We start from the raw sequence: 16,335 nt of genomic DNA on the forward strand, positions 1-16,335 counted from the left end.
TTGCAGCTTGACAGGGTGTGTTGCAGGCTCGCATTTGGGGCATTGCAGAGTTGGCAGCTCTCCTCTGAGCCATACCACAGACAGAAGTTGCTGTGGCTTGTGAGGGTGTCATAGGTGTACCTTATGAAGAAACTCAGCCTGGCTTGGGGGATCTTCCACATGTCGGCCCAACCTATGGTCCTGCTTATTACTCCTTCCCAGGTCGTCCAGCATCCTTGCTGGCGTTGGCTAAGGGCTTTGATCTGATAATTCTTCTACTCTGTCCTGACCACCTCGGAAATCACTAGGTCTTTCCTCTCCTTCCCTGTGGCTTTGGACCATATCTTCGGAGCAGTCCTCCACCCCAGGCCAGTTCTCCCTGACCTGCCATCAATCTATTGGTGTTTCAGCCTGCTACTATCCTGGTCGACTGCTAGTTCTACCCTCCACTTGCGACCTGTTCGGGCTGGAGCTTTGGTGTTCTGCACAGATGGGTCCAACGTGTCCCTCAGCTCTAGGACAAGCCTCGCCTTCTCCTGGCTGTAGCCCAACAGGATTGACTTCAGTGGCAGTTGAAGTGCATTCCTCTCAAACAGCTGTATACAGTTTCCCAAGGCTCTGGACGGGTTGTTCTGCCAGGGATTTTCTCACTGTTCACTGTGAAAGAGATGTGATCATTTCTGGCTCCTGTGCTTATGGAGAGACTCAGGGACTTAATAGATTTTATCTTCATCCTGGCCCAACTAAGGAGTTCTTCAAACCTCTTCATTAGTTCCTCTTCATCATGGTACAGGCTGCTGTTTGAAGAAGGGTGGTTACATCATCCATGTAACTCTGCAGGGCTGGCAGTTATTGGCCTGACTGTCCTTTCACCTCTCGGACCATCTGTCTCCCACCGATGAGAATGATTTCAAAGACAGCTGTGAATAGGATGTGAGAGACTGAGCAACCCATTGCAATGCCTTTCTCCAAGTGGTGCCAGCCAGTCATTGCATCCCGTGTTGTGGAGCAAATGGTGAAGCTGCTGAAGTAATTGGAAATGAGGTTCCGAATGCTGGGTGGTATGTGAAAGAATTCCAGGGCAAACAGGATTAGCTGATGGGGAACGGAACCATAGGCATTCTCCAGGTCCAACCAAACTACATAGAGGTCTTGTTTTTTCCGATTGGCTATCTGAATCTGCTCCCAGATCATGGCCAGGGCCTCCTAAGCAGCCTTCACAAGCTTGTGAATCTCTTGCTCACGCCTTCCCACCTCCCTAAGGATCTTCTTCCTCTGGCTTACCTCCCCAAACCTCTCTTTGCCCTCCCCATAAACAATGCTGCCAAAGAGGTTTAGCTTGGTGATTGTGCTGCCTCGTAGCGAATTCTCAAGAATGGTGTGCAGATCTTGGTCGAAGCTTTCCCAGGCGGCTTTTTCGATGGATTTTGGCCATTTGACTTTGGCTTGCCTGGTTGGTCTCTCCCTTGCTTGTCTTATGGCATTGCTGCTGGGTGTCTCTGCGTGACACTCATGCTCTGGGCTGTGCGCCTGTTGACTATGGGCCTACTGCGGTGAACGATAAATTATTGTATGAAGAGTTAAAATTGTGAGCAAGAGCAAGTCCAGGGTTTAAAGGTTGTTCACTAACTCTCTCTTTGTTTGTCTTTTGGTATAGAAACGGAGAGGAGGAGAGGGACCCAAATGTCACCACTCTCAGCACTGTGACAAATCCTTCACATCATCTGGATATTTAAAGATTCATCAGAGAGTTCACACTGGAGAGAATCTACACAGCTGTGAAAATTGTGGGGCAGCTTTCACACTACAGAGTACCCTAAAAAACCATCAACGCATTCACAATGGAGGAAATCTACACAGCTGTGATCAATGCGGGGCAGTTTTCGCACGACCGAGTCACCTAAAAAGACATCAACGCATTCACACTGGAGAGAAGCCGTACAGCTGTGATCAATGTGAGGCAGCTTTCACACAACGGAGTACCCTAAAAAACCATCAACGCATTCACATTGGAGAGAAGCCGTGCAGCTGTGATCATTGTGGGGAAGCTTTCACACTACAGAGTACCCTAAAAAACCATCAACGCATTCACACTGGAGAGAAGCCGTACAGCTGTGATCAATGTGGGGCAGCTTTCACACAACGGAGTACCCTAAAAAACCATCAACGCATTCACACTGGAAAGAATCTACACAGCTGTGATCAATGTTGGGCAGCTTTCGCACGACAGAGTCACCTAAAACGACATCAACGCATTCACACTGGAGAGAAGCCGTACAGTTGTGATCAATGTGGGGCAGCTTTCACACAACAGAGTACCCTAAAAAACCATCAACGCATTCACACTGGAGAGAATCTGCACAGCTGTGATCAATGTGAGTCAGCTTTCGCACGACAGAGTGACCTAAAAAACCATCAACGCATTCACACTGGAGAGAATCTACACAGCTGTGATCAATGTGAGGCAGCTTTCACACGACCAAGTCACCTACAAAGACATCAGCTGATTCACACTGGAGAGAAGCCGCACAGATGTGATCAATGTGGGTCAGCTTTCAAACGACAGAGTAACCTAAAAAGTCATCAACTGATTCACACTGGAGACAAACCTTACAGCTGTGATCAATGTGGGGCAACGTTCACACACCAGAGCCATCTGAAAAGACATCAACTGATTCACACTGGAGAGAAGCCGTACAGCTGTGATCAGTGTGGGGCAGCTTTCACACTAAAGGGTTACCTAAAAATACATCAACGCATTCACACTGGAGAGAAGCCTTACAGCTGTGATCAATGTGGGGCAACTTTCAAACGACAGAGTAACCTAAAAAGTCATCAACTGATTCACACTGGAGACAAACCTTACAGCTGTGATCAATGTGGGGCAACGTTCACACACCAGAGCCATCTGAACAGACATCAACTGATTCACACGGGAGAGAAGCCGTACAGCTGTGATCAATGTGAGGCAGCTTTCACACGACTGAGTCACCTAAAAAGACATCAATGCATTCACACTGGAGAGAAGCCGCACAGCTGTGATCAGTGTGGGGCAGCTTTCACACTAAAGGGTTACCTAAAAATACATCAACGCATTCACACTGGAGAGAAGCCGTACAGCTGTGATCAATGTGAGGCAGCTTTCACACGATACAGTTACCTAAAAAACCATCAACGCATTCATACTGGAGAGAATCTACACAGATGTGAGCAATGTGAGGCAGCTTTCACACGATACAGTTACCTAAAAAACCATCAACGCCTCCATACTGGAGAGAATCTACACAGCTGTGATCAATGTGGGGCAGCTTTCGCACGACCGAGTCACCTAAACAGACATCAACGCATTCACACTGGAGAGAAGCCATACAGCTGTGATCAATGTCGGGCAGCTTTCACACGACAGAGTCACCTAAAAAGACATCAACGCATACACACTGGAGAAAAAAATTTACTGGTGTGATCAATGTGGTAAAACTTTTTCTGAGAGTGATAACCTTAAAAAACACCAGCGCATTCACACTGCATCGTGAACATGTTTTCAGAGCCAAGGTGTTTCCTCCTGCATGTACGTTACTGTGGCTACGACTACATATTACGCTCCTTTCCTTTGAAGGATTAGCCGTCTGCTGTCAGAGCAACAGCTGGTGCTTTGGACAATTGGTTCTCTATTTGGGCTTTTGTCTTTTGTACAACTCAGGAATTACAGTCTGGCTGGAATGGGCTTGTGAAGGAATAGTGTAACGGGGCTCAATTACTTTAACCATGTTCATAAAACCTGCGTTTTCCACTACAGAGTAGGGGCTCATATCCGCGTCTATAAATGTACCAATTGCCGCAGTGGTAAATGCTGCGGGGATAGTTCTTCTTGTTTTAGTCTAGTTTCAGTTATTGACACACTGAGGTAAGTGAGTTGACATGTTTGTAGTATTCCCACTGGTGTAGCCTATTCTCGTGTAGCAGATGCAACATACCGTTGTTGTTTTTATCCACCACTCTCTTGCCATCAGCCTCATAACTTACAGGGAAACCAAAGTGGCTCCAAACACCAGACCTGTTGGTTATTGGAGGATCTTCTAATTCTGGTCTGGTAATAGTCGCATTAACATTACTAGCCATATTGCAACGAGCTAGTTCAGCATAGCATGCCTGACTGGAGTAGAGTGTTCTTCTTAGGCAGCGGGAGGGGCAGACAGCACGTTGACTGTTACGTCTGTTAATCGAAAGCCTCGTAACAGTTCAATACCAATACGTGTATCATTACACCCCTACTTATTTGTGTTGATGAATAAGTAAAGGAAGCTAGAGATCACAATTTCTGAAAAAATTGCTTTGTGAATGTTGAATGCTGAAAGGCTGATGCTTCAATGCATTGCTGGCTGGAATGTCAATGAAGGATGGATAGATAGATAGATAGATAGATAGATAGATAGATAGATAGATAGACTCACTTAAATTGTCATATGTAGACCTGGTAAAAAGCGAAGTTCTGCAGTGGTCTCCCCTAACGTCCCCTAATACACGCCATGGTTCGGATGTAGGTTCTTTGATGTTCACGAAATTTGATTGGAAAATTGTTCTCATCTTTAGGAACATGTATAAAAAGAATTGAGTGTTTTTTTTGCCTGACAGGAAGTCAATCATCTTGGATTTTGTGCAATTTTTTATTCTGTGAACACATTTAAGGACTTAAGGGTGCACAAAAACTCTCAAAACTTTGCAGCCATGTTCAAACAAGTAACTTTAACAGTGTTTCCTACAGGTGGTGGTGGTGGAGCAGGATGTGAAGGCACGGTGCGTGATGGCTGGGTTCAGTAATCAACTAGTCAAACCAAGGTGAAAACAATGACTACATAACATCAGATTATTTAGAAAAACATCTATTTACATATTAAACAAATTGGACTAAACGATGATACAGATAGAAATGAAAATATTGCGACACTACGCAGCATAAGACACAATTTCAGGGTAGTTATTAGGGCGGCACGATATGAGGAAAATATGCGATATGCCCGAACATTGTTGAATATTGTGATAATGATCTTACTTGCAATAAATAAACATGTTAAAATGTACTCAGTTCTGCCTTTCTGCTGCTTAATATTCTGTTAAAATACAACACATTGCTCGTTGAATTTAAAACAAATGAAAGGGAAGTGCAGCCATGATGTGCTTTGTGTTATGCTGAGCAGGGGATTGAGGACCCAAATGCAGAGTGAGGCAGACAGGCAGGAGATGGCTTGAGTTCAGGGATTTATTGATAACCAAAAAACGGCAGCTCAGAGGCTGGAAAAACCATACGAAGAAACTCAGAGAAAAATACAAAAGCAACAGGAAAAAACACAGGCTGACGGCAACACGGGCAGGAAACTAAAGGAGCAAACTTACAGGGACAGGACACAACAGAATACAAACTGATGGCTCCAGGACACAAAATGATCTGACAAAAGACAAGGGGAAGACAAAGACTAAATACACAGGGTAACGAGGAAACAAGAGGCAGGTGACACAAGGGCTGGGAAACAGGTGGAAAACATCAGGCAATCACACAGGCGGGAAAACACAAAGTAAAGCTAGACAAGAGAAGACAGAAAACAGACTATCAAAATAAAACAGGAAACAGGAACAACAGACAGGAAACATGAAATAAAGTAAACACAGAGACTTGACACAAGATACAGCGACACAACAGGGAACAGAAATATACAGAACAATTATACAAAAAACAGAAAATGTACAAAACCATAACACTTTGTCAATTAAATGTTTTTGTTAATGTTAACGGTTCAGAACATTACATGTTATTATTAATCTCAGCACTGTTTCCTTCTGTCTCCTGTTAAGACTAGGGCTATCTGAAGTAGATTCTTGTTCATTTAGTTTGTTAGATCATTGTTCATGTGTTGAAGTGTATTATCCGTGTTTTGGGGTTCCTAAACATAGCCTACTGTTCTGTACTATACATGTCCTGTTGCACTATTAAACCTACATTGTGTAACTGTTGTAGTTGATTCTTAGCAAAAACCCCTTTGTTCTTTTCACAAATATCTGCTCATTCATGTGTAATTACTTCCACCAACTAGTCAAAGTATTCTCCTAAGTGTAGAATCTGCCATTCAGAATCACTCAGAATACATACGAGCGAGTCGCTCGAATGACGGCCGCCATGTTGCGCCTCCATCTTTAAAATACATTAGCCAAAGAGGGACATACCTCCGCCATACACCTTTCTTGCTTTTACACTCAGTGGCACTGTGACGAATGCCAGGGGGAGATAGCACGCGACTGCCGGCAGATTTGAAAGCCTGTTGAAGATGGAGGATCACGCTGATACTTCACTAACATTAGCTTGCATTCGTTTGGGAACCTGATAGATAGCAAGGAAATGAAAACGTAAAACTGTTATTACACTGGAAGGAACACTCACGGACGAAGTTGTACTTTTTGGAATAATACGGCCACCGTAGGAGTTAAACGCGATCAGAATGGGAGGGGCTAGAAAAGTAATATTCAGCTGGTTGTCATATACAGTTTCACCGCTAAATGGGAGAAATTCTTACACAATGTAGCTTTAAGTTCTCATCTGAGCAGATTTCATTCAAACTACTCTGAGTTATAGTTTAAAACTTGTAACGTTACAGCCAATTTAATAGAATTAAAGGTTTTATTTGGTCTTGAGTGCATAAATACAGTTAATGGATACAGGCACGGAGAACTGAAGGCTCTGTTAGCAACCATTAGCTCTGATTAGCGGTTAGCTCCAGTTAGCTGTGGTTAGCTCCGTTATAAAGATATGGAGCGGAGGAGACTGCTGCAGACAGGGGTGACAACCAGACTCTGATAAATGATGTAAGTAAGTAAGTAAACTTTATTTAAATAGCACCTTTCGCAGACAAAAGGGGTCACAAAGTGCTTTACAGTAAAAACAAAAGCACAACACATAAAATACAATACAGCTAATTAAATGCTTGTCTAAAAAGATGTGCCTTTAGGTGTTTTCTAAAAGTTTCCACAGAATCCAAGGCTCTCAAGGCTAACCGGAGAGAGCTCCAGAGCCTTGGAGCCACCACAGAAAAGGCACGATCACCTCTTGTTTTAAAACAAGTTCTGGGAACGGTTAAAAGGTCTTGGCTTGAAGACCTCAGAGAGCGTTCAGAAGTGTGTGCGTGCAGTACATCCTGCAATCCTCGCCAATCAGTACTGTTAGCTGTGTACTAGTAATCAGTACTTTTATCATCGTAAAACACACTTCATTCAAAGTGGACAGAAACTAAATAAACCTACCAAAAGCCATCTTGGTTCATCTTTCCACTGTTCCAACAATCACCACTCTGGTTTGGTTGAAATAAACCCTTAATTCACCCATTTACATGTGGAGATATGCTGGCTCTATACACGCTAAAAGTCCTGATTATTTACATGGAGTCTGGTGGAAATATGCTGGCTCTATACACGCTAAAAGTAGTGATTATTTACACGGAGTCTGGTGGAAATATGCTGGCTCTATACACGCCTAAAGTCCTGATTATTTACATGGAGTCTGGTGGAAATATACTGGCTCTATACACGCTAAAAGTCCTGATTATTTACATGGAGTCTGGTGGAAATATGTTGATTCTATACACACTAAAAGTCCTGATTATTTACATGGAGTCTGGTGGAAATATACTGGCTCTATACACGCTAAAAGTAGTGATTATTTACATGGAGTCTGGTGGTATTTGTTAACGTCAGGGAAACCTGTAATCTCTTTTCCTGGGAAAACATGCCTCCCCCCTCCCCTAACAATACGGCATTATAAACCTAACTATATACTTCATAATTAAGTAATATAATACTGTGTAATGTGCATTTATTACAGACGCAGACAGATGTTTTTTTTAAAGTCTCTACCCCCCCCATTAAACCTCAAAGTGGTTTGGTCCACCTTCCTTATCATCAGAACAGAAAACTAAACACAGACCCCCGCCCCCCTTTGGTAAGATTTCATCCCAAAAAACACTAAAATTAAGTCAGAACATTTGGAGAAAAAAAGATAGAAACTCCTAAAAATAGTCTAAACAAGTGTAAACAACAGCAACATAAAAACAACAACAAGGAAACTAAGGGCGTTTTCACACATGAAAGTCCGAACCAAGGTTCATGTTTTTGTTACATTGTAACATTTGATCCGGTAAGTTTTGGTTTCACACTGCAGTTATGCAAGCGCACTAAAGATCTCTACGTGACACACACACACACACACACACACACACACACACACACACACACACACACACACACACACACACACACACACACACACACACACACACACACACACGGACACACAGAGACACACACACACACACACACACACAGAGACTCACACACACACACACGGACACACACAGAGACACACACACACACACACACACACACACACACAGAGAGAGACACATGCATTCACACACACACACAGAGAGACACACACACACACACACACACACACACACACACACACACACACGTTATAAAACCAAAAACTGAAATACTCAAATACTCTGTTACAAGTAACAGTCCTGCATTGAAAATATATAATATATGTATAAGTATCATCAGGAAAATGTAGTTAAAGTATTAAACCATGTTAGACAGAGTAAAGGATCAACCAGTTGTGTGTTTATGGTCTGATCATCTCAGCGTGACTTGTAGTCGTTATATTGTCGGTTAGTTTAGAATCAGACATCAGATTTATAAACTACATGTGTTCTGTGAGCAGGAATCTTAATGTGTAAAGTAACTAGTAACTAAAGTAACTAGTAACTAAAGCTGTAACAGATGAATGTAGTGGAGTAACTAAAGTAACTAGTAACTAAAGCTGTAACAGATGAATGTAGTGGAGTAACTAAAGTAACTAGTAACTAAAGCTGTAACAGATGAATGTAGTGGAGTAAAATCATGTGCTGAGGCTTTGATGTAATGCAGTCAGACAGCCAGCAGGAGGCAGCAGCTTCTCTCTGTTCTCTGCTGCTGTAACTCAACTCTTACTGCCTCATCTAATTCATGGTCAGTTCTTCTTTAAACTCCCTGAAGCAACACTAAACTAGTTTTTCCTCTTCCCACCGTGGGATTGGGGGGGTCTTTGTAAATTATAGTGTCTAGACCTACTCTATCTGTCTTGAGATAACTTGTTGTGATTTAATACTATAAATAAAATTTAATTGAAATTGAATTGAATTGAATTGAACTAGGAACATCATGTTTCTTTCTTAAAGCAACCAGTCAATGTTTAGAATCTCAGATCTGAGTTCAAGCTAAAAACTTTCCCTCAGCATTTGGAATTCCAATGATTCAGTCCTGATATCATGTTATCATGTTATCCTGTTATCATGTTATCATGTTATCATGTTATCCTGTTATCCTGTTATCATGTTATCCTGTTATCCCGTTATCCCGTTATCCCGTTATCCCGTCATCCCGTCATCCCGTTATCCTGTTATCATGTTATCCTGTTACAGGGAGAGGACCTGCAGTGATTATCAGTGAGGGAGGAGATTATCATGCTGCTGCTGCTCAGAGACAGGCCTGGTCTGACTGCTCTGCCGAGGGTTACTGATGACTAAAGTCAGGGTAAACTGTCAAATGGCGTCCTACCCCAAACACACTGGTCAGGTTTTTATTATGAAGGATTTGATTGGATGTTGGGAGATTTATCTGTTTGCAGCAGAGCAGCTCAGTTGATATTAATTAATGAATATAATTATATTTTGCTATTAACTGGACACACAAGGTCCATTTTGTTCTCTGATTACAGGAACAGGCCCAGACAGGCAATATGGCCCTGTACAGACTTCATTTCCCTCCTCAGCAGAGCTCTAACTGAAGCAAAGGCCTACTGTACCACCATCTACTACACTTTACCACCCTCTACTACACTGTACTACCCTCTACTACACTGTACCACCCTCTACTACACTGTACCACCCTCTACTATACTGTACCACCCTCTACTACACTGTACCACCCTCTACTATACTGTACCACCATCTACTACACTGTACCACCATCTACTACACTGTACCACCCTCTACTACACTGTACCACCCTCTACTATACTGTACCACCCTCTACTACACTGTACCACCCTCTACTATACTGTACCACCATCTACTACACTGTACCACCCTCTACTACACTGTACCACCCTCTACTACACTGTACCACCCTCTACTACACTGTACCACCCTCTACTATACTGTACCACCCTCTACTACACTGTACCACCCTCTACTACACTGTACCACCCTCTACTATACTGTACCACCCTCTACTACACTGTATCACCCTCTACTACACTGTACCACCATCTACTACACTGTACCACCCTCTACTACACTGTACCACCATCTACTACACTGTACCACCATCTACTACACTGTACCACCCTCTACTACACTGCATACTGTACAGACACTCTTCTATTCTTTGATATCAATCAATCAGTACAAGCTGTTTGACTTTAGAAACCGAAATGTTCAGTTCTTCAGTTGTTGATTGCATATTTACATCATCCTTTGCTCTGTAAAAATATCAGAATGAATTATATTAAATCACCTTTTCTTTAACTTTTGAATATTAGCAGAGAAACACACTGTAATGGGAGATCCCTGTTTTTACAAAGACCTTAAAGAGGAACATGAGAGACTCCAGCTGAGAAACACAAAGACACCCAGAGGACTTGGACCCGGTCCAGGTGTGTCAGTTGTTCTGTGTCTTGTTTCTGCTGCGGAGCACAGGCATGGTGGGTGTTTCTAGATCAACAGTACATACAGTAGATAGATAGATTAGATAGAGGGACATGTTAGTACATGTACAACAGCTTCAACAGCTTCACTTCTACAGAAACTAAACTTACTGCACCTGAACCTTTATCACATTCCAAATCAGGTCTACCACAGGGGCCAAAGCATCACCAGATTGTTTTCTAAAGGATAGTTTGGAGAACTGAGCAACCTTTAAAACAGGTTTCATGTTTCTTATCGTCAGCGCGCATGGTCGCCGTTAAACGTCTGGTTGTTTATACTGATTGCGGTCAAAGGTAGAGTAGCTCCAAGAACTGAATTCTTCTCTTACGGTCTGTAGTATTGCGTCTGTGTCTTTACACAGCCTTGCAGACTCTCCGCTCACAGTCGCCCAGGCCGAGGTTGGGATATATCGCCCTCCACATCGCCCCGACAACGCTGACTGCAAGAAGCATGAAATAAGTGTGAGTGTGTTTGTGAAATCCTGGACATGTTGGACAAAGGTGTCTTCAGCTGACACCAGAGACCTCCATCAGATTCAGATCTTAGTCTCTCAGGATCACATCCTTCCCCCAGTCTCTGCTCCTCCTCTACACATTTAACATATTCATATATTACAGTTTTTTAAAATCACTTTGGCACTCATTTCAGAACCTTGATGTTATTTTTCCAAACTCTAGACACAAAACTCACAACCAATGATCAAAATACACATTTTTCAAAACTCTAACACTTTTTTCAATTGCTTGATACACATAAACCAAAGATCATTTGTTCATTTAACAAAGATCAGCTGTTCATTATGACACAACTTAACATCAAAGTACTACTATTTCAAAAGGCAATTCACACATTACAGTTCAGATGATTGTCTATTCATTTCATTACAATGATCTAACTATCAATCGATACAACTGCTCAAAATGATAAGTAACTGTTGCATTACGCTTAATGACTAGTCGTATGGAAACAGACAAACAATATTCCATGTTTAGATCATGAAACTTTAAAGATAACAAGATTCATTGTCACCAATTAGTGTGGAGCATGAACCAATTAGACTACATTATCTATGGATGTAATAGCTCATCATCATTCTTTACTGTAATGTACTACTGTTTACCAGACACTGTTTCTATGGTCCCATGTACTACCTTTACTGTAATGTACTACTGTTTACCAGACACTGTTTCTATGGTCCCATGTACTACCTTTACTGTAATGTACTACTGTTTATCAGACACTGTTTCTATGGTCCCATGTACTACCTTTACTGTAATGTACTACTGTTTACCAGACACTGTTTCTATGGTCCCATGTACTACCTTTACTGTAATGTACTACTGTTTATCAGACACTGTTTCTATGGTCCCATGTACCACCTTTACTGTAATGTACTACTGTTTATCAGACACTGTTTCTATGGTCCCATGTACTACCTTTACTGTAATGTACTACTGTTTATCAGACACTGTTTCTATGGTCCCATGTACTACCTTTACTGTAATGTACTACTGTTTATCAGACACTATTTCTATGGTCCCATGTACTACCTTTACTGTAATGTACTACTGTTTATCAGACACTGTTTCTATGGTCCCATGTACTACCTTTACTGTAATGTACTACTGTTTATCAGACACTATTTCTATGGTCCCATGTACTACCTTTCAGACTATTTACAGTATTGACAGTACTGCACTGTATGGATGCAGGCCCTTGGAATTGCTTGTCCAATTCTGCCAACTCATTACTGATGATTGAGATATATACTTTATATATACTGCTATATACTGCTCAGTGGCCAGCAGATCAACCTGTGGTTGTACTGGGCAGCTTCCAGGTATGAATGTGGAACTGTGTGAATGTGACAGGTCGTCGTTGCAAATGAGAATTTGTTGTCAATCAACTTTCCTGGATAAATAAAGGTTATATTTATATATATATATATATATATATATATATATATATATATATATATATATATATATATATATATATTTAACCTTTATTTATGTGTATACTGTATATATAGTGTGGCCAAATGGCCCTTGAAGCGTTGCCATGCCGGGTACACACCTTCAAAGGTCTCCCATTGTGTGTGGCAAAACAAGCACATGGCCAAGAAGCCAGCCTACAACACGGACGGCTGGCAATCACTGATCACAGGTAGAGCCTGGATCGGGCCGAATTTTTCCGCCCAAACCCGGCCCGAGCCCGACAGAGCCGTGACCGAACCCGGCCCGAACCCGACAGGCATTATGATATTTATGTCCGAGCCCGGCCTGAGCCCGACACAAAACAGTTTTTTTTTCTCATACTAATGACACATGTACGTTTGTTTGTGTGAAAGCTTTTATTAAGCAACTGGAAGGCATTCGGAAATGTCAACAGATGAGCGCATCAGCGCACACGGGGGAACAAGCGCACGTTAATAAGCTGTTTAATTTAAAATGTTCAATGTGTTAACCTTTCCTGATCGCTTAGATTCCGACCGTGATCAGAAAACCAGGGAGATTGGTTACCTCCAGGGCCGACGTTATATAACGTCGGGGTTAAAATCCCGTTTCTGGTGAGACGATGAATGAATTTGGTTTTCAGTCTGGAGTTTATCTCGGACACCTCACACACTGTGTACAAAACTTAAACTTATTCCACCAACTCTGCTAGGAGAACTCGGAAGTACACAGAGACGGAGCAAGACGAGTCTAAACCTTTCTTTTATAGCAATGGTCTAAACGCGAAAATCAAACAAAGTTACCCAAGCGGCTCAAATAAAAGAAAAAAGTGAAAAGACATGTTTTGGGCAGTAGCAGGACCTTCATCAGCTCCCGTGGCTGATGGTAGTGGTGTTGTCGGTGTCGGCGACAGTGTCAGTGGCATGCACAGTGAGGAGGAGACTCAGGAGGAGAGAGACAGAGATGAGGGAGTGAGGATAGAACCTGTGGTAAGCTGAGCCAAAAACTGAGTGGTGGACAAAATACTACAACAATAAAAGACGTAGGCATGCTTTACTGTATGATTGCATTAGTAGCCTATATAAACGTTGCACATCATGCAAACTTTCTTAACAAGAATTGTAGCTTTTCTATCTGCTTAGGCAGACAGAAACTCATGATAGACTTCTTCAAATTAAAGTACAGGACCTCTTGAAATGATAAATATATATATATATATATATTAGGGCTGTCAATCGATTAAAATTTTTTATCTAATTAATTACATACTCTGTGATTAATTAATCGAAATTAATCGCATACATAATTAACGGTGCCTGAACCGATACTTTTTAAGAAAGTAAAAAAAGAAAAAGAAAAAAAAGGGTACTAAACAACAGTCGCTGACATTAAAGAACGGCTTGTTTGTTGCTAAGGCCATATGGTCAAAATTAAATGATTTAATAATAATAATGTATAACAATAACAATAACTTATTTCACTAGTAAATTGCTGTTGAACGACAAAAACAACCACCAGATGGGAAAAGGACATTTACAATAATTTCAAATGCACCACGAAGCTGTAGTTTACCAGAAAGTATTTTTTTAACGCGTTATTTTTTCTCAGATTAATTAATCGAAATTAACGCGTTATTTTGACAGCCCTAATATATATATAGCTTGTTTTATGATTCATGAGGAGTATCCCGTTTTATTAATTTATTAATCTTGTTAAGTTTTTTTATTGTATATATTGGCACATTTATGTATATAGTGTACATTTATTTTAAGTTCTGATAACCTATACTGTCATATTTTGTGCAGAATTGTGTTCATTGTGGAGATTGTTTACCTTAAAAGTGTGTTTCCTGTTGTAATTGCAATAGTTAAATAACTGGATTCTCTTAAGTGTGTTTTTCAAATGCTCTAATGAAGGATTTGTGCAATTGAGAAATATATATTTTCTCTTTCACTTATGTTGTTGAGGGGGGGGGGGCGCTCGAATGGGGGTCTCGCCCTGGGTGTAATTCAATGTAGAACCGCCCCTGGTCTATATGTGTCTATCTGTGTGTGTCTGTGTTTATCTGTGTCTATCTGTGTGTATCTGTGTGTATCTGTGTAACCTAAGAAGTATTGAATTCAGTACCCAGCCCTACTCGTGAGGCCTCTGTAAAATGTACAAGCATATATATTACGTGTGTGTAAACAGAGTCAGTGTTGGTGAACCACTTTGGTCCAGACTGAATGTTGCCATTATATTTTGTAAAGACATTGTTGTTCCCCATGAGAATGACTTCAACTGTTAAGTTGTTCTTTTAGTTGTTTGCTCTCTCCTCAAAACACAAATGAAAACTGGATTGTCTGTACAGGGAAGTAGGCAGACAGCCAGAGGTATGAGCAAACAGATCTTCTGTCACTGATAGTTTGATAGCCATTAGCTGTCAAGATGGCAGGTCCTGTATGGCTCAGGGCCAACAGGGTTGAGCAAGTAAACATGACATGAACAGGCAGGTTGTTACAACAGATGTGATCCTATCAGTGTTCATCATCTTTTGTCTTCATACTGACGTTGACAGATCATGTGAAATATGATCACGTTTGTGTTGTCTTTGGCTCAAATTTGATGAAGTTTCTTCATCAGAAATATGGGTTTCTTTCAACCAAATTAACCAAAAATAACATGGGTGGTTCCCAATGATGTTTTTCGCAAGTAAAATTAATGATCACTACTTTCATTGAATTTTGGGTGTTTTATTTAATGGGGCACTATTGTGCTTTACAGCAGATGAACACACACACTCACACATGAATGCACATGTGGAGACACACACAATCTCCTACACACACACACACACACACACACACACACATATATCACAATATACACAATAATCATCATTTAATCTGATGACGCAAAAATAGTCATTTAGCGTCATCGGAGGCTTTTTTATTTATTTTTTTAATTCTTTTTAAAAAATTTTGAAAAAATAAGTGTAAAACTAGTGGTGATGAGTTGGATTGAAGTTGTCTAGAAGGTGTAAAATAGAATTGGGTGATAATTTATAATGTATGCTTTATAAATAGCCAAAACGGAGGACAACAGGTGGGATTATTGGTTACCATTAAAAAAATTGAAATGATTTCAAAACAGTATCCTGACTAAACTTTGACTTATACCAGTCTGTGATAAGCCATCAACATATGTTCCTGTTGATCTAAACTGTTATAAAATAATTCATAATTTCAGCTTTTTTAACTCAGAAATTAGGTATAATTTTATATAGATGAGGTTTTTTGACCATATATTAAAAAAGAAATAAGTGTAAAACCAGTGGCAATAGATTGGAAAGAAGTTGGCTAAGAAGATGTAACACAGAATGGGTGATAATTTCTAAGAAAACACAAAGGTTAAACATGTGTGACGTCCTTTTTGCTGTAGGCTTCTATATAAAGCTCACACCAGTTTACAGACGGCACAGTGCAAGAATGAAGATTTCATTTTTACTGAATTCAATCATGGTGGCCAAACACTTCCAACGTTTGGTAAATTTAGGAGGAATCCACACACACAAATAGAGAAAGTTTAGTAAAATAATTGTTAAAACTTAAAGTGGATAATTCGTTGATAAA

The 16,335-nt window shown here is 40.9% G+C and overlaps 1 protein-coding gene across 1 annotated transcript in view; it reads left to right on the forward strand.

Annotated features, from left to right (window-relative positions):
• The window catches only part of LOC118493641 (zinc finger protein 501-like), an 18,271-nt gene extending 7,043 nt beyond the window's left edge, over positions 1 to 11,228 (forward strand). The window contains exons 4-5 of the mRNA XM_035994211.1: positions 1,637 to 2,690; positions 11,131 to 11,228. Coding sequence (XP_035850104.1) covers positions 1,637 to 2,690; positions 11,131 to 11,228 — 1,152 coding nt within the window. The remainder of the gene's footprint in view (positions 1 to 1,636; positions 2,691 to 11,130) is intronic.
• Positions 11,229 to 16,335: the final 5,107 nt, after the last annotated feature.

The sequence above is a fragment of the Sander lucioperca genome, chromosome 17, assembly GCF_008315115.2.
Source record: "Sander lucioperca isolate FBNREF2018 chromosome 17, SLUC_FBN_1.2, whole genome shotgun sequence".
Lineage (NCBI taxonomy): Eukaryota > Metazoa > Chordata > Actinopteri > Perciformes > Percidae > Sander > Sander lucioperca.